Source organism: Synchiropus splendidus, chromosome 1, assembly GCF_027744825.2.
Source record: "Synchiropus splendidus isolate RoL2022-P1 chromosome 1, RoL_Sspl_1.0, whole genome shotgun sequence".
Classification (NCBI taxonomy): Eukaryota; Metazoa; Chordata; class Actinopteri; order Syngnathiformes; family Callionymidae; genus Synchiropus; species Synchiropus splendidus.
Genome location: NC_071334.1, coordinates 56,471,444 through 56,490,089, shown reverse-complemented (window position 1 = coordinate 56,490,089; position 18,646 = coordinate 56,471,444). Strand labels below are relative to the sequence as shown.

Below are 18,646 nucleotides of genomic sequence, written 5' to 3'. Positions count from 1 at the left end.
CTCTTCCATAATGATAAATCACATTAATAATAAACTGTACAAGTAACGAAATTAACATTTACACGTTAATACATATTTAATCAAGAATGCTGAGTCATTAAAAGTAATTATTAACTGCCAAAGACTTACTAAAGATGTATGTAGTCGTTTCTCTTTGAACCTGAACAAGTTAGTCAATTTGAACATAGGAACAGCCCTTTTTGAAAATAACTGCTGAGATCCTTGGAAAGAGGGATCTCATGGCTTTAGGGAAAATCCCAATTTTTCTCTAAAAGCTTTGTAATACTTTTAAGCTCCAGATTGCAAATGCACTAGATTAGTTTACAAGCATTTAGAAAAAAAACAAACAAAAAAAAAAGACATGACTCCATGAGCCATCGTATGCTCATTGCATCTCAGAGACTTGAGACTTGAAATGATGTCATCAGTGACATTTCAAAGAATGCCGTATGTTGTGGCCTTAAAATGTGTCACCTTTTGACTTAGCATTATTACATTTTTAGACTTGAAGAGTCTTGTTGAAAAACAGAAACAAAGCTTGTCGAGTAAGAAATCATTTTTTAAAAATATCATCTATTATACCTGTATAAAAATACAGGCTCACTTCAGAAGCAATATTAAGTTAATTCATTGACACCTAGTTATTTATGTCTTTGCAATAAAACTGTCTGTGGAATAAATACATTTCACTACAGATAACGCAGATGACATAACAAAATTAAACTGAAACTGATGAACAGAAATTCTAAAATATATGTTTTGCAGGTTTTGCAAATGATCACCGTCATCACAATATGAGACTCGAACAAAGTTACTTTGTGCCGTATTAAGTCTTGTTTAGCTTTTGTTCAACGTTGTTTCACTCTTCAGCTAATCCTCGTGGTACAGTTTGCTTTTGCTTTTTTTTTTTCTCCAGCCCAGCAGAATGCTATTAATTACACACTGGTGGTGTGTAGTATGACTTTCAAAGCCCACGGGTCAAAATCATCAGTGATGCAAACTGTGTGTTGGTTAAAACCGTAGGAGCATTTTGACTGACTCAAATCTGGCTGGGAATGTGCAATTAGACTTTTTTTGAAATTGAGATAAGATGGTAATTTATTTTTATGTGCAGTCACCCAGCAGTCATTTTCTTTTTTCTTTTTTTTTTTTTGTTTCCACCAACCTATTGAAGATGGCTTACGTCCAGTTCACTGTACTTTGGAGTGTGACATTTCTAACAGATTAACGTCTAATAAGCACAATGTCACAGCTGTTTGGTTCCATTTATACAGGCATCAATTTGGTGCTCTGACTCCTCTGCATGCTGGAGTGTGAGCGAACTCGGCTGACCGCTGATGTGAATGACTGACTGGTATTCCATAGGCTGGGCTGTAGGGGATTGACTGATCTCATGACTAGTTTACCCTGCAGTGCCCGGCTTGATAGGCAGTTATAGTTTCCTGTTGCGATGAAGTACAAAAGGGAGGGGGAGGTTGACAAAGTAGCTGTGGCATTTTTCATCCCATGACATGTCAACCCACATTATATACTTGTTAGTCATTCATTTCTTTTTACTGCATAAAAAAGCCTGTCATTCAACTCCAGTGTCGTCAGACTTAGAGCGAGTTTTGTTTGAGAATGCATGATTAATTGAGAAGAACCGTTTTAATCTATTGACAACCCTACTTTAATTACATGTCTACATTTGCTGTTCAGCCTTCAATTATAGTTTTTCAGATTTTTATAGATTTTCCTGGAGCAAATAATTGTTCAATCACTTGCAGTGTTTGTGGAGGGAATCCACAGGGGGTCCATCAATGACATTCATATTGTTGTGTAAGTTTCATCCAGTTAATTTTGATTTCTAAAAACACACTATGACACATCCCATGACACATCCATTCACCACTGATGGTTTTGAACTGAAACATTCCTGTTATGCTTTTTCCAACTAAGATGAAGAAAAACCTTTGCTCATAAATTACAAGTCTCAATATGTGTGCACATCCTCATTGATTTATGAATCTAGGTCAGTTATAGAACACATTGTTCTCAGGAGAAAAGTAGAGTACAGTAGGTTTTCTTTATTGTTCTTTGGTGTTCACACTTGTTTATTAATACAACAGTCTAAGTCCTGAATGTGTGAAGACAGACTCAGCATTTCAGTCGAGGGGGGAGTCTGGAGTCAATTTAGTGGGGTTACAGGAAGCTTATTCCAGGACCTTCGGTCAGCTCTGGGGCATTGACTACCAACATTGAATTGTTCTGCTATGAAATCAGTGAAACTCAAAGGAGCAGAAAGGATGAAGGATTAAGAAACTGCACAAACACTTGGACACAATTGACACTGCATGTTGTTTGTAAAAGTTTTTACTTTAATAAGTCATACTCCAAAACACTTTCTAAAAAAGGAAGTTAGCAAACAAAGCACGGTGTTAGTACACAGTGAAAAAAAAATCAAGGCAATTTTTATTTAAGATAAAGTCAACTTCGACAATCTTATAAAGGCAAGTCATATGATGAATGGTAAAATTCACATTTCTGACTTGACAGAACTGGATTTTTAGACATAATTCCTATTGTATTTCTCTTCTAATTCAATTATCCCTACTTGTTTTTGGCCTTTGAATAAATCTAAAACAGTATGTTGAAGTTGAAGGTTTTGAGCAGCGTGGAGGACTAGAGGTGAGAAGAGAACAGCTGAGTTAATGGGTGAGGTTATGGGGGAAAGAAACACAAGGGTGATTTGAAGGCTGTTCTCGTCAAAGTCTTTCTTGGGGGCAAAAAAAAAAAAAGAAGAAAACAAGGGTCTTCCAGCAGCAAGAGCTTTGACGTAGTCCAACAATATAATCAAATCCGTGTGATACATTGAAGCCCCTTCACACATTCTTCTTTACCCGCTAGATATGAAAAGGCATTAAGAATATCCCTTGAACGTTGTCACATGCCAAATTGTCTGCCCACCCCAGTGGTTCTTGGCACATCACACACAATGGTCCTTTATTTGCACTGAAGTATCAGCACCACAGAGGGCAAGATCAAACTTAATTTTTGTGAACCAGCGAATGAGACATAAGTGAATTTCCTGATCACAATGTAATATATAACATGGATGTATTGAAAAGTAAAAGACAAGGTGTCTCACAGCAGGTGATTAATGGGCCACTGTGATATTACAGCATCCATGTCACAGTCAATGAATTATTGGATGTTGTGCAGTGATGCTTCATCGTATTAAAGTGGATGCATCCATTACAGTTCAACACATTTAGACAAGCTAGGATTTATTCCTGTTTAGTCATTGCGTGACTCTGCCACTGTTTCAAAAAATCTTAGCTTAACCCACTGTGGTATTAATAAAAGTACCTTTTTAATAGAAATCAGATGCTCAACTCTACCAAGCACTACACACACTTCTCTTTTAACCAAGTAATTCTGCATCAATTAAGCCTGCATTTTTAATGTGCCTAGTCTGGTTTTGTTGAACCTGTTCCACAGATGTTTTGCAGCTTTACCTGCCACATGGGAGCAACTGCCACTTTCATTATGCCGTGCTCAGTGTTGGAAGGACTAAAGTTCAGACTAAGTCAGGAGGCATATGTGTGTGTATATATTTTTGTTAGAATGCTTTTGCCTCAGAAAGGTGCTCTTTGTCATTTCAAAAGCTCACCAGTATAGGTCTCACAAAAAGTTGCTTAATAAGTCATTCAGTAAAACTGTCTAGTAAAATGTTTTACTGCCATACCAGACCTCAACAGTAGTTGGTTTTGTGACTCAAAGCAACAACCCCCACCTTAACTCTTCAGTCATTTTCGTGAAGGACATTTTGTTTTGTTGTGGCTATACCTCAGAATGAACTGTTGAAAACCATGCCGTAGCCTTAGTCTCAAGACACGGTGAACATCTTCTTTGTTCTGTTTTTGACAGGTTTAGTTGGTTTAAATACTTGTCTTGACATGACGGATGTCATGAGAGTTGGTCGGGAGTGTTGAACCAATCTTTTTATTATTTATTCTGATGCAAAAAAACATACAGACGCAGTTCAAAAGTCAAACCTTTGGGACTTTACTTGCACATACTATTAATCGAACATTGGCCCGTATTTTGGGTGAACGTTTTACAGCACATTTTTGTAAACCCCGGAGCTTCCTCCTTTTCTTCCTCCCTTCGCGCGAGTGACAGTGACACCATGGCTCGTGCTATCAAGAGTGACAAGTTACACTGACTGAGCTGCCTCCTTACAAAAACCAAAAAAATGCATATGCCCTCTGGAGCAAACGCTCAGGCAGCATTCACAACAGTCACGACTGCAGTGATAGCTACTTGATGGAGACATTCCAAAACCAATAATCATTTGGGAGTGGATACGTGCATCAGAACAATTGCTAACACATGTCCTTAACTGTTGTGAATAAACCTGTTGCGCAAAATTAAAGTTACAGATGTTTTATTATCAATGTAGTGACTCCTATAAATAGGACCTCACAGAACATGACTAAAAACAGCTTTAAATGTGAAAGCACAGCATACTAGAGCTACCTGATGATGAACGTTGATGGTCAACCTCTGCAAATGTTGCCTTGAGTTCAATATAAGCATATGTGTCTGGTGACATCAGTGGATATCACCGAAAGTCATTTTCAGTGATATCCAGGTTGCCTATACTTAAAAGAGATTTGCTTTGTTGTGATGGATATTGTCAACCTTTTGCCAGAATAAATACGCGCTTTGGGGCATCTTTCCCTTCATGTAAGCCTCATATGTTGTAAGAAAGAATGGATTGCTGCTGATGTGGCAGATATGCTAAGTTGGCAACAGAGTTCTGAAGAATGAACATCTTGAAAGCCTTTAGTCTTTTTACAAGGAGCAAATTGCTGACCACGCACATTTTTTTTCATCCTACATTCTTTATTTGACAATGTAGTACCTTTTTAGCATTTGAAATATCATTGATAACACTGAGCGCTAACCCAGTAGGTGTGAACAACGAAGGAGATTGTAGTTTGGAACGACTGCAAATGTAGTCATGTTTTATCTTGGTTAGTGGAGAATTTCACTGAAATCCATTCATTCTTGCACAACTTATGTCGCTATGTGTTCAGTAGTAGATCTAAACATGACATGGCGGATAAAATGTACGGTTGTTCTGATACCACTTTTTTGCCATGATACCATGATAATATGGTATAATGTAAAAACATGCTGCAACACCTGACCGTCAATCAACTGCTTACACTCTGAAGATACCTGGTGAAAAGGTGTCTTCTCAATTGGTTGGAACACAAATCTGCACCTATGTGCGCTCTCCTGGTCCACGAGGTTGTTTCAGAGAACCAACAATTGAACTTTTTAGATTTTCTGTTCATCCATTGGGGCTTTCAGGCCTTGCTGCAGACTAGTGTTCAAGGTGAATGACGTTCACATGGCAGTAACTATGGCGATTGATGATGGCTCTTCTATCCTCCTCAGCATTGCAAGGACCTTATTCCCCAGCAGTCCCATGTGGGAAAACCTTTTTTTTATTGCATCTGGGAGATGTATTAAAGGCCCAATGAACTTTGACCTTGGGCTTGATCACCCTGGCAACACAGGAGAAGCGTGGTCGTTATTCTTTAGGAGTGCTTCGGTGCAATACCTTGAGCTCTTGTAAATACTTCATTGCATTTCATTCACTTTTCTCTGCAATTTGTTCTTCAATCCGGAGGCATCGCTATTGATACATCTGTGAAAAATAACTATTGTTTGATTTTCATACAGTTCAGTGGCAAGTGTTTTAGTCACTTTTATTGCTTTGTCAAAGTAGCACATCTTTGTTTCATTATGACCTTGTCATTAAGCTGTGATTTTACTAGACCAAGGCGACCCTACTTTCATTAGAAGAATATCTCAAAGGCTTGACTTCATTAACACCAGGCCTTTAAGCTATGAAGTGATATCATTAGCTGCTACAGGTTGTTTACCTTCCATCTTCATCATACTGGAATGAATGAATGAAATGATTTATCATTTTGTAACCGTCACACATCATGTTTTAGTTTAGCAGTAAAAATGTTGTGGTTGACACATACCAACCATTCCACATATATGTGCGGGTCAGAACCTGCTTATACAGGTTGAGGTGGATACACAGTCTTGATAATTATGGCTTGTAAATCTTACTTTTGAAATTCATTGTCACATATCTGACAAAAACAGTCTTGGTTTCGTTGTGCACATTGGATTTGGGAGGCATACTTCTACCTCAAATTTAATTATATTTGATGCATGCGTTTTGAAAGACTGGAGCTCTTGTCAGTTTAATTTACCTTTCCATTTAGGGAAAGTCCAACTTGACTGGTAGCTTGGCCTTTTATGTTAATACCGTAATGTTTACTGACATGGCTCAGAGCTCTGTACCATGTGTCATTATTTGCCCTTCCACCTCTTTGTCAAGACAGAAGTGTTCCATGTTGCTGTCGGTGTGAAAAAAAACCCAAAACAAAACATGGCAAATATCAGTGGATTTAAAAAAATCTGCTTCCGATGCATTTCTTACATTTTTTATGTTACATTTACATGTATGTCCTAACCAGGATCGGACCTGTTGCTCACTCCCTTATTAATAGTCTTGATAAATAAAAGAAATATTTAGGTCAAACAAAGCCGTTACCAAGAGAGAAAATGTATAATTTCAGTCATACGCATACGTCCTGTTCAGAGTTGTGGGAAGTACTGGGGCCTAGTCAATACATTTTTCAGCACTGTTTGTTTCAACCTTTTTAACAAGCAGCACAGTTGTGCAATAGTCGTAAATTTTGATTCAAAACGATGAAGCCATTGAAATCCGCAGATGCCAATTCAGTCACCCCATATATTGGTGTACCTTATTCGCTGACTGGTTATCATTGAGGCGCCATCATCAGTTGAAATCCATCTGCTTTTTTAAAGAAATTAAAATTCGTATACTTATGAATGTGAACTTCCTGTGTGTTGCCGTTGTTAAACTATAACATTTCTATATATTCTGCATTTTTTTTTGTATGCTATGTGTAATTTAATGAGATGATGCCTTTTGCAAGAGGCGTTTCTTAAGTGACAGCTATATTTAAGGATAGTGTAAATAACAGATCATTGTTTGACTGACCAAAATGTTGTTGTACAGTATTATTGCTTTTTACTTGTCATGTATCTACATAGTGATGCTAGAAAACGATTTCATGTTTGAAACATGTTTGAACATTTGTGGTATTTAAATATCAAACGTATAAATATCAAGTCGTATTTAAGAAATGTCCACCATTATACTAGACTCATCATGTTAGTTGCTTGCCTATATCTTTCTGTAATTAAAAGTTGTTTAATTAAAAAAAAGTTTTAATTCATGGAGCCACCCTCCCACCTGCATTGCTTTATTGTTTTAGGCTATGAATTTCCTGTTAAGGTTAACCTTTATGACCTGATCAGCCCCCCTAAAAGCCCCTCAGCATGATGTGACATTTGTCGACAGAGCTGCCAGCCTCCCCAGGTGGATCCTGGTCGCCTTTTCGTCATCCTAGAGGCCTTTAGCCCCAAGAATCATTCACAGGCAGTCTTTGCCTCCAGGCCATGGTATAACGGGGGGGGGGACCATTGAGGGGGTTAACGTAAAGGCCAGCGTGCAGCAGGGCAGTAAATGTGAGAGGTTGCTCGATCAGTTGGCAGCACCACATTGCTCCAAAGAAGAGAATTGCATCAGCAAAAGCATACTGTTGGAATTTACAGTGGGTGTTAGGAGTTTTGCTTCTTTAAAATCCTTTTTTTCTTTCATATTCTCATGCTTGTGTTTAATCCTCTAATTGGATTCAAATTTTGCCATTGCAGGGTTCTTGAAGCCTCAGTGCTCGTTGGCTCCTCCCATGCAACGAGGCCGGTCAGGGGAGACTTGTTCCTGTTTTAGTGGCATGTGTCCGCTCCACCAGCGTCGCTTATCCTCAGGTAACAGTTATCTCATTTAATGGGTTGAGCGCTGCATACAGTAATCATCCTCCATTTCCTATATAATCCACTTTTACCTCTTGGTTAACTTCGTGCCCACAGTAGTCTGTAGAGGGAATGCCTAACCAATAATTACAGAAAATAATTACATGCCAAATTTGAGATTAATCATATTTGAATGATGCAAATTATTTTGTTTGAATCAAACAATATATGCACTGTTTTTTCTTTGAGATCTACATTTGCCACGACGCAAAATTGCAAAGTTGATGACGATAGCCAGGACCATATTCGATACTGAATACATATTAGGATTTCCAGTGATAATGCAAGGCATATAAAACATGTTGATTAACATGAAAAACAGAAGCATAGATGAATAAATGAAATAATAAATAAACATGATGGTTTATAATCAGTTTTAAAATGTCATATGAACAAGAGTGAAAGTTGGGTGTGGGGGGTGTCTTGAAGTTACAAAATCTTTTGAACTAGTTATGAGTAGTTTATTTTCCCTTGTTCTGTCATGCTATTAAAAGCATTGTTTTTATATTCATCACACACACAAACACATAGTGTCACCACTGCCTCTGGGAGGGGTGTGTCTTGGGGCCTATTTCGAGACAGAGCTAAGTCTAGTGTTTATGATTAATGGTGTCTTTGCATGGGGAGTCTCACTCATAGACAATTTAACAGGTGGAGGGGCTCCTTCCTAAAAACATCTTAGACTGACACCCAACCAACTCAGGCACTGACATTAGTGGATATTCTGGGCACACGTGTCCTCTTTGTAGCTTAAGAAAAAGAGGTAGTTGTGTGGAAGAAATTCTTTAAAGTGATAGATTAATCACTGAATTGCTCGAATGCACTTCACTTCCTTCTTTCTTTGCAGTGTCAGTGTTGAGTTGTACAGTTGTCATGTGAGCAGAGAATGACCCGTATGGCATAACAAATTTTAGAATAATTGTGAGAGTTCAATTGCATTCCCCCGTTGCAATCATGGGGTCAATTCACTTTGTGAATAATGGGTCGAATTTACAAATGCGTTCCACTATATTTACCGTTGACCAAAGACCAGAGATTTGTCTTTTGGTCTTCATGTTCCTGCTCCACGGAGGTGACCACAATAATAACTTGTTGTCGAAGACGGCGTGTGGTGACCAAGCAGGGATTTCTGGGAAGGGTTATAAGCCAGGCCAGCAGTGATGCATTCATCGGCGTTCAGCTGAACTCTGGGTTGTGCACTGATGTGGCTGGCTCTGGTTTCAGTGGTTTCACTTTGTTTTGGCATTTCAAAACAAACTCTTACTGGAAAGAAGCAGTGAGAAAAGTGCTACACAGGACCTCACTTTTTCCGCAGGAACCTTTCATAAAGCCAATCCTTTCGTCTTTATTTTCTTACATGAGAGTCAGGGCGGAGAAAAAAAAGCTTTTTTCTTTTTTGGTAAGTGTCTCGTATGAAGTGAGAGAGTGAAAACGTTGAAGAGAGGCGACATTGGAAACAGAGCATTTTGAAAGGACCTCACAATACAGGCCTTGTGCTCTGATTTGGTCTGTCCTCATCGAGCTGAGCAGAGGAATGGAAAAGATTATCCACAGGAATGTCTGGGGTGCCCTCAAACTGAGTGGGCTGCATGACTGGCCAATGGGAGAGCGGCCTGCAGAGTGGCGGGCTAATTTTTTCCTGATGAACTCAGCCGCCTGCTCCACAATGCTGTCTGATTGCCAGCGCTGAATGCACATATGTTCCCTGTTTGGAGGCTCGAAATGACAAGACCAATTCTGCCCCGAGAAAAAGTGGAGTCGGATTTTGTCGATTGTTACTGGCTTCCAAAGTTTAACGCAAACGCAATAGATTCGTTTCGATGAAACTGTCAGCAGCAGCCAGCAGGTCTCGATCAGAATCGACTTTTTTAATGCGTTCCCCCTAATAAAATCATAAAGTGCCTGAACCAGTTAATACCTGTAGAACGGCCTGTCGTTTGAACCAGGATGTAATGATTTGTATTTTTAATAATGTGCTATATTTATTTTTTTTATATTGAAAGATCATCTCAGAATTTTTTTTCTTCAAGAGAACATGACTGAAGTTGTCTTAATTAATTAATACATAAGTAATGTATTCATGCAAGTCCTGGCGAAGGGTGCATTTCTCAGATGAATTAAATTTGCAACAACAGATCATGCTTATTTAATAATTTCTTCTGATCTTTTTATTCCTCTCCCCCTTAAGTGTACTGATTTCTTACTTTTGAATGCGTCATCACAGGTCTTCTTTTGCATTTTGAAATGTTCATGAACATTATTATCACAGGTGATTTGTTCTGTGGCTAGTTCAAGGATGTGCAAGTCAAGTCCAAGTATTGAAAAATACTTTTCTTTGACAAAAAGGCATTGTGCCAGTTGAAGATGCTGTGTATGAGCCATATCTTGTCGACCTTGCATGAACTCAGCAGGGTTTTTTGTCCACTGGCTAGGGATGAAGGCCATAGGCGCTAAAGAAAGATTTTGGGGCACGTTGGAGAGACTCCCGTCTCCTTATGTTTCTCATCGTGGGGTCCTGCAGAGGTGAGGCTGGAGGGTCACAGAAAGGGAGCTCGTTAGCCCCAGCATGCTCCATGTTCTCTCCGCTCTAATTGGCTGGCTGGAGTCGCAGTTCTGTCCAGCAGCTTCCTCCTAGGTCAGAAGCCAGAGGGTGATAGACGCCAAATTGCTGATCAGGAGCCCAGGGCCTCATTTATCAGTGATTATTCAGTAACATGCGTAACCCTCTCTCATTTTAAATAACACCCTGCCAGTATCTCGTCCACTCACTGGCTGGGAGTTTACATGATTTAAAAAAAATGGACTGGAGTATGTCATTATTTGTCAGCTGGGTGGCGTCTTCATCGGATGATGAATGTGTTTGTTGTAATTCCCAGCATATTTTGTTCATTCCCTGAAATCGTTGCTGCTCGACTGCACATGGACTGCAGGCTAACTTTGTTGATTTGTGTTGCACTGTAGGAGTTGCCCAAAGTTGGAAGACTGCTCCTCTTTTATCTGCAATAGTAACTGTTTATTGAATGATGGAATATTAAAATAGACTTGTGTGAACATAGATATGGTTTCTCAGAGCAATTGGTCATAGGTTGGCCACAACAGCAGCAGAGATGCACGTAGAGATGCGGTGCAGTGGCACAGAGTGATGGCAGTCATCCATAGCAGGTCACAAGAAATCAGTGCGACTAAGCCCTTGATAACTCTCTGATCCTATAATCCCTCGGCTGCACCATCAGAGTGAAATGCTATCTCATTGTTACAACTCAAATACACAGCCGGGCAGCAGAAATGCAGTGGCACTGGAGATGGACAGGAAATGGTCATATCCCTGCCACTCTGTTCTGATTGTATGTTGGGTTTTTTTCATCAGTGGAGGACTCAGATGAACTCTCGAAACTTTTGAAGGCGATCATTGCAAATTTTAATTTAAATGTGCTTCTGTGAAGAATGTCTATGTTCAAATTGTCAGGAGGACTGCATATATTAATATTGAATTTGAAGTGAATGTGTCCATTGTTCATTGTCTCTGGAAGAAAATAGCCTCTTTTGTTTTGAAACATCTCTTTCACATCTCCAGTTATATTAAGACATAGTTCATAGTGTATTCTCTCAGTAGCAGTGAATGCAGATGTGGGGGAACTATGTTGCTGCAATTGATTCCTGCTCTCATTGGAGTTGATCCTGACCTCTCGAGTGAGGTTTATTGTAGGAAATGGAAATCATGTATCTGGGAAGGAGGGCGATAAAGAGAGCGCGCAAGAGTGGAAGAAACCCTTGCATTTTTTATTCACATCAATTAAACATGAATAAGCAAGTTCTCATTTTATAAGTCCCATGTTGCCTAACACAGAACGATATGTTAATTAATGGGAAGCTCGAATGTTAAAAAGCTGAAGTGCAAAGACAAACCAGTGATTGGCATGGACATAAGTGGAAATGCACATTCTAACTTACATTGTTCAGTTCAGTGAGTTTGCATCATAACTTTTTTCTTAAACGGTAATCGTGATTTTATTCAGTTATGGAGAAAAAATATCTAAAAAGAGCTGCTAAATACCACATAATTCAAGACTTTGTCAGCAACTGGGGGATCCCGTTCCTATTCTCTGTGTCACTCCATTTGAGTTTGAAACTGCTGAGGAAATATTTTGTTGTTGTTGGTCAGTGTCTGATAATAAAGGTTACAATATTGTTAACTATTTATTTTTTCAGTCTGCTTTATCTTTACTCACCGAATATGCTGCAGTCGTGAGCCTTTTAATGCTCAAGGATAATGCAAATTTATGACAAATAAACCCGTTTGGAATATTAAAATTGGAAAATAAATACAAAAGTTTTAGTCCTTGAAAATATTCCTTATTTTTAAACGTTGCTTGAAGGGCATGTGATTTGTCATTGCAGTCTTTTATGAACCAACAGCTGCATCTATGATTTACATTGTTCATCAAATGCCATTATATTTATTTATTTTTTGTCTTTTGTTTAAGGGTCACTAGGCAGCATGCGTAAAGTAGGTTAAGATGGCAGATGTGAACTTCATAGATGAAGCGGCTCAACCATGGGATAACATAATTCTACATAATTCTTTTGATTGACAATTAAGTTGTACCAATGAAGCAATGGAAAGCAAACTGCAGCCGTAAAAGGACTACATTGGAATTGTGTATTGTTTGAGTTCCGAATATAGGATTCTGCGCATATATGCAGTTGTATTCTGCTTGCTGCACAATGTTGTTCCTGTGTGTGTTTCTTTCTATTGGGGATGAAATCAACATTGTTTTAAAAGCCACTCGGCGGAGGAGACATTGGCGAAACTAAGGCAAACAGATAGAGATAGGATGTTGGGGGTAGTGGTGAGTGAAGGGAGGGCGTGTTGGTATTTTGACACTAAAGTGATCTGACATGCCTGGCATTATAGCCAGCCTGGTGATGGGGGAGGACGGGGTAGCAGAACCCAGTGATTTACCCGAATGTCACTGAAGCTGATCTCATGAAGTGGAAGGTCAGAAACATAGCACCTGCCACCCAAGATGGCCAAGGCGCTGCCCCAGCAATCCTGCAAAGGGCAAGCAAGGAATTGTCAGGACTGAAGGTCATAAAGGTTGTTTTAAGATGTGTGTGCGAGTCTGTTTGAGGATAGGTGGGGTTGAAGGACCTTGACCTCCTCAATGTCTCATGTCTTCCATGCTCAACAACAGGCCCAACTGAGTGCACAAATGCAGGCCAGTAGATTCAAATGTGAGAAGGAGGAGATGAGGGAGAAGTGTTTGCAACTCCCTTATGCTTTCTCCACAGACAGCTGCTACTTTTGGTGCACGGCAGGATAGGAGAGAGTGCGAGTAATGCTGTGGCTAATGGAAATGTCTTGTAGCAGCTCACTGTTGGTCTGCCCTGCCTGAGTGGACCGTTGCTGTTTTAGTGACCCAAAAGAACTAGCCTCAGGTTGCCAAAACAGAGAACAGGCAAAATAAGAGTTGAAACTATTTATCAACTCACCCTGGTCATCCTCAAGTATTTGGACAAGCCATTCTCATGTCCTTTAAAAAGCAGTGCATTCATTAAATATAGTTGACATTTATAATTTTCATTACCTGATTACCGTCTGGATGTATGTATCCACACATATTCTAAAATAATGCAACATATTTGTGCACTTTTGTATTTAACAAAATACAATTTAACAAACGCATACTGGCAGAACTGCAACTGAAAGCAGACCGTTCCATTCTGGCCTCCATAGTTTTGTATTTGTATTTGTTCTTACCCCATCATCATAAATGCCAACTGTCACCCGATAATAAAACACACATTTTTGTGTCACAACACCTCAGAAGTAATTTCAAACCTTCAACCCTTCTTCTGTATTCAACGCTTGTACATTTGGAATGTTATCAGATTTTAAACTAAAGTTTACTATTGTGATACACATTTCAAGGTAAAACAATAGCTGATTACATGGTAGTATGTGCCAGTTATTCATCTGTATTTTAAAGAAAGAAACATAATAGTGTATGATCTTAACTCTTGAGTGCAGTCTGCATTACAACACTTTCCATTTGTCACATTTGGTGTCACATGAGGAAAAGAAAAATCTGTGACGTTAAGGAGAATTCTAAACTAAGCGAGATAAAGCATTCAAGATTGCATTTTAAGTATAATAATTCCGGGTCAAAGCCCACATGAGAGTGGGAATTGAAACAGATATCTTTTCCAACAGCGACTCCTCACCTCCCGCCACACTCCAGGTTTACCATATGTTATTTTTAAAAACATTTATATACAAAGGAAAATGAGCAGTTGCAACTGCCTGTTACTCAAATGTACTGTATCATGATGAGAATGTATTTATTTTTTATTCGACATTCCTCTTCCATCTGTCCCCATCTAATGTGATATGCAGGCAGGGCACATGGGCAAGAGGCTGATGATTACACAACAGTAGTTATTGTTCGCTTCCATCTATCATGGCTCCAGTCTCTATTACACTATTACATGTTTGCTTATAGAGGTGTCCCAATTATGCATCTATTATATATATTTGTGTTAATTTTTAGAGCACATTTGATGGACAGAAATGAGTTGTCAAAGCCAGCAGTGTTACATATATGCATATATTATGGTTGCGGTTTTCACATGATATATGACCAGATGTCATATATATATGATCTTAAGATTATATCTTCAGGGTGACTTTGGACCACCATAGCCAGAGAAGAATCCATCAGTGATGGAATTCAATGGTTGTTCAGTATATCAAGACCATATGTGATATGTATTTTAAAATTAACATTTCACGATAATGTTGATGCATGATTAAATAGTATGCTAAACAGGTAAAATTATCGAGTAGAAATACATTTTAAATGCATCAATACTTCCTACGCCAAGTAGAGGAGTGCCTTTGTATTTCTTAAAAAATGAATGCATGGCCATAAATTTGTATTAATTTCAAATAAAGCCAGTGTGCCTATATTTCAATGATTGACAGGAAGACGTCTGGAGTATGTTACTCTAGTATGGCGGTATGGAGGTATCCTGTTAAAGATACCAGAGTCACGTCAATTGGCTTTGATTGTAGTATTGATCTTGAAAATCTGTTCATTTCCATAAAAGCTTAAACTTCATTAAATTTTCATCCAGTTCTGCCTCCTCCTCGACTCCGCTCTAAAATAATTTCCAGACTCCACTAATGTCCTAAATTGAACCATGCCATTTCTCCCAATTTTACTTTTAATTAAATTTCTGCTGCAGTTTTATTAGGACTGTAAGAAGGCTTGGCTTTATATTGTGCTGGTTATATGCCCGATACTTTCTGCTTGCACAAGTAGTTCTGGTGGATTAGCATGTGAAACTACTGAGCCAATAAATATGTTCTATATGACTGATCCAACTGTCTCTCATGTTTACATAGTAAGAACATATGCCCAGAAGGCACATTGGACTCAGACACATGATCCAGCTGACCCTCTTAATCTTGCATCTCTGTGCTGTTGTCGACTGACTCAACACAGACACAAAACAACAGTAGGGTTTGTGCCACTGAGAACATTTCACAGATGTTTTCCTTTGACGTTCATGTCCATTTAGTTTCATCGCTCCTGACAGAGGACTAATTTATTGAAGGGTGCAACACAGACGGACACAGACAGTGTATATACAGTATATACCTGATCTCATGATTCAAGTGCCGTGCAACTTGCAACGTGCTGCTCCCAAGTCAAATCGTTAGGTCAAAAGTCATCTCTGAAGCTTGTCTGGAACATGTTGTTCACATGAAAAAATAACAAACTTCACAGTTTTTAAGCGGTGGAAAACATATGAAACGGTGCAAGGAAATACTGTAAATATGAAGTAGCTGATATTGTTTGCACATAGCGACATACTGCATATCACAGTGAAAATTAAGGGAAATGCAAATAAAAAAAGACATTATCACACATCCAGTAGAATTAATTCATCCTTTATATTGGGATCGGTACAAACAAAACAAGTTTCGGTAAACTGTTGGACGGTCTCCAGTGTCACGCATTCAGTGTGTGACATGCTTTTCAATCATTTTCAATGCTCACACTCAAGATGGAACTGAAGCGAAGGTATTTGTTTTGGCACTGGTAAAAAATTTCTGATCGATGCCCAGCCCTACATGTGTCTAAAACATTTTTTCCAGCAGTGCTGTGTCCGGTGTTTTAATTTTAAGGATGTCCAAAACCTTTTTTGTGCCACTTAGGCATTTTTCTTTAACTTTGACATTTAAATTGTTTGATGGTTGGTAACCTGCCTTTTAAACACAACAACTTGTGGCAGGACTCACTATGCGAGTCCTCGTATATAATTATATTTCAAGCCAGCTGTTTAGCTCACTGGTGGGCCACAATAAATTACTCTACTGGCCTCTGCTCGTGCATTTGTAGCGTAGAGAGCAAACTGAGAGATTAAGATCATACCATAGAACTTTTTATTTTAGTTTGTCATACTTGTTTCTGTTCCTCGTCAGTATTTATTAGGGAGTCATTTCTGTGTTTCAAACTCATTATTTTATTTTGGTACTACCATTGAAATTATGTCAAGTGCTTTGCAAAGGTTGTAAAAGTTGCTTGTCTCATAACTCATGTCAAGCGCGTCTTTTCTTTTCATCTGCTTGAAAATGAGTGGCATTTGAACTGGTGACCTCTGCTTCCTATTCCATTCACTCATAGTGCTAATCCTGCCCTTTATAATGCATTATTTGCTTGAGTGACCATGGCCATGAGGAGGATCTCTGTTAACCAACCTCAAGCCGGTGGCTTGTCCATGCATCCTTCTTCCCGAGCCTTCATCATTGTCCTCTGTATGAGTAATGTTGTTTAAAAAAAAAACAAAAAAAAACAGGCCAACATATTCTACAGGGGATTGTGGGAACTCACTGATAAAGGCTCACATCCTAATCCATCCTAAGGCCTGTCTTACTGAGTACTACGAGCTTTTATGCAATCATTAAGTGTGTTTTCTTCCATCCATGTCCATGTACACGCTTGAGATGTAGAAGCGCTGGTGGGTTTGTGTATTTGATGAATTCATGTTTTCTTTTTCAAACTTGCTGATTTTCCAACAAGGCACTGCAACTATACAGACCTGCCTTGTTTTCTATCAGTTAGTGGATGAAAGTGGTAAATTACTGTTCACCAGTTCTTCCTCTAATGCACTTCCTTCGTTTCGATGTTTCTGTTTCTCCTTGCAAGCTGATGTTTTCACTTTCCTCACTCCTCCTTGAGCTTTAGTGGAATTTGGCTGATGTGCGCCAAGGGGAGGATAGGAGGGAGGCGCTCATCTTGTTTCAGTGCTTTATGAGTCTGACGTGTACGTCTGTAATTGCGGTTATGGGTGATTAAACTCCTGATGCCCTTCAGGATGCACAGCCAGCTATCATTCAGCGTCAGCTCGAGCTGCAGCGCAGAGCTCTGTCTGTGGCTGACCCACCGATGCTTGTTGCCCAACCATTCAGTGAATATCAAGGGAAAAAAAGTTCTGATCTCATGAAATGGGTCAACATCCTTAGCAAGTGTACTGTATTCCAAAATGCAATCTTGCCTTCTTACCGTAGTAAAATTGACCATTCAGTATGTTACAGGAAATATTGAAAATATGTAAACTTCAGAATTTCCACATGATTTGGGAAAATTAAATTATTTCACTGTAAATGAAGAAGAGTTATGTTTTCTTGGTATGATGCCTGCACATTCGATCATGTTTTCACAGCTATCATGATGTGAGCATGCATGATTGATACATCATGCATGGAATAGTGGAGTGCTATAAGTTTTGTCTAAATGCACCATCCTGTTATAATGATATTGGAGTCAAATTGTCCCATTTTGTCTTTCAATTCTTTGCTGCTGCACTGGAAGTTGAGGTTCACTGGACATGCTCTCTATAGTTCGACCAATAACACATTTTGACGTGAATAATAATCTCATGCAGTTGGTACGAACAAGCTGGTCGAAAGCACTTTTTTTTTTGTTGCTTTGAGAGCTGATGCTCCTTGAGCGTGACCACACACCCTCTCTTGCATGGCTGAGTGAGGGGTGTTCCTTGCTTGACCCGCGTAGCTGAATTCTGCTAGCAGTTCTATGAGAGCAGGTATAGTAGCATTGACAGGTAACACCAACCTTCATCAGCAACTGCCATAATGGTGCCACAGCAATTTAAGGCCAGTCAATCTAGAGTGCTAACATTTGAAAACTCCACTATTTTCTTTATAATCAGGAGTCATTTTGTCATCATAACATTGAGTGTCATCACACATCACCTCCACCTCGTGCTGGCCTACTTTGTACAGGCATATTTACTTAACTGTTTTTTATGCTGGGTGTGCTTTCATTTGTATCTGTACGATGTGTCTATGTGCGTGTTAAATGCGTTGTATTTCTGGGTATTGAAAGTGAGACCTTGAAGCTTGCAGTTTCCTGGTCTAATTGGCATTTTAATCGTGTCTATGTGGGTGGGATATCAGTGTGTGTTTGTGAAACATCCATGATTTATCTTGAGCGGCAACATGTGACAGTGGGAGTCCTTGTCCTCCCCATGGTCCTGCTCCTGCTTTCCCATGTCGAAAATGCTGTGATTGTATTTAGCTAAAGGAAAGAAAAAAACAGAAAAATAACAAGCAGTTGAACATCTTTGTTCACCCGAT

The 18,646-nt window shown here is 39.1% G+C and overlaps 1 protein-coding gene across 4 annotated transcripts in view; it reads left to right on the top strand.

The window, feature by feature from the left end:
- Positions 1 to 18,646, top strand: part of rxraa (retinoid X receptor, alpha a) — a 78,746-nt gene that overhangs the window by 11,464 nt on the left and 48,636 nt on the right. For all 4 annotated transcript variants that reach the window (XM_053855444.1, XM_053855423.1, XM_053855434.1 and 1 more), the window contains exon 2: positions 7,822 to 7,935. In XM_053855444.1, the coding sequence (XP_053711419.1) occupies positions 7,822 to 7,935 (114 nt within the window). The remainder of the gene's footprint in view (positions 1 to 7,821; positions 7,936 to 18,646) is intronic.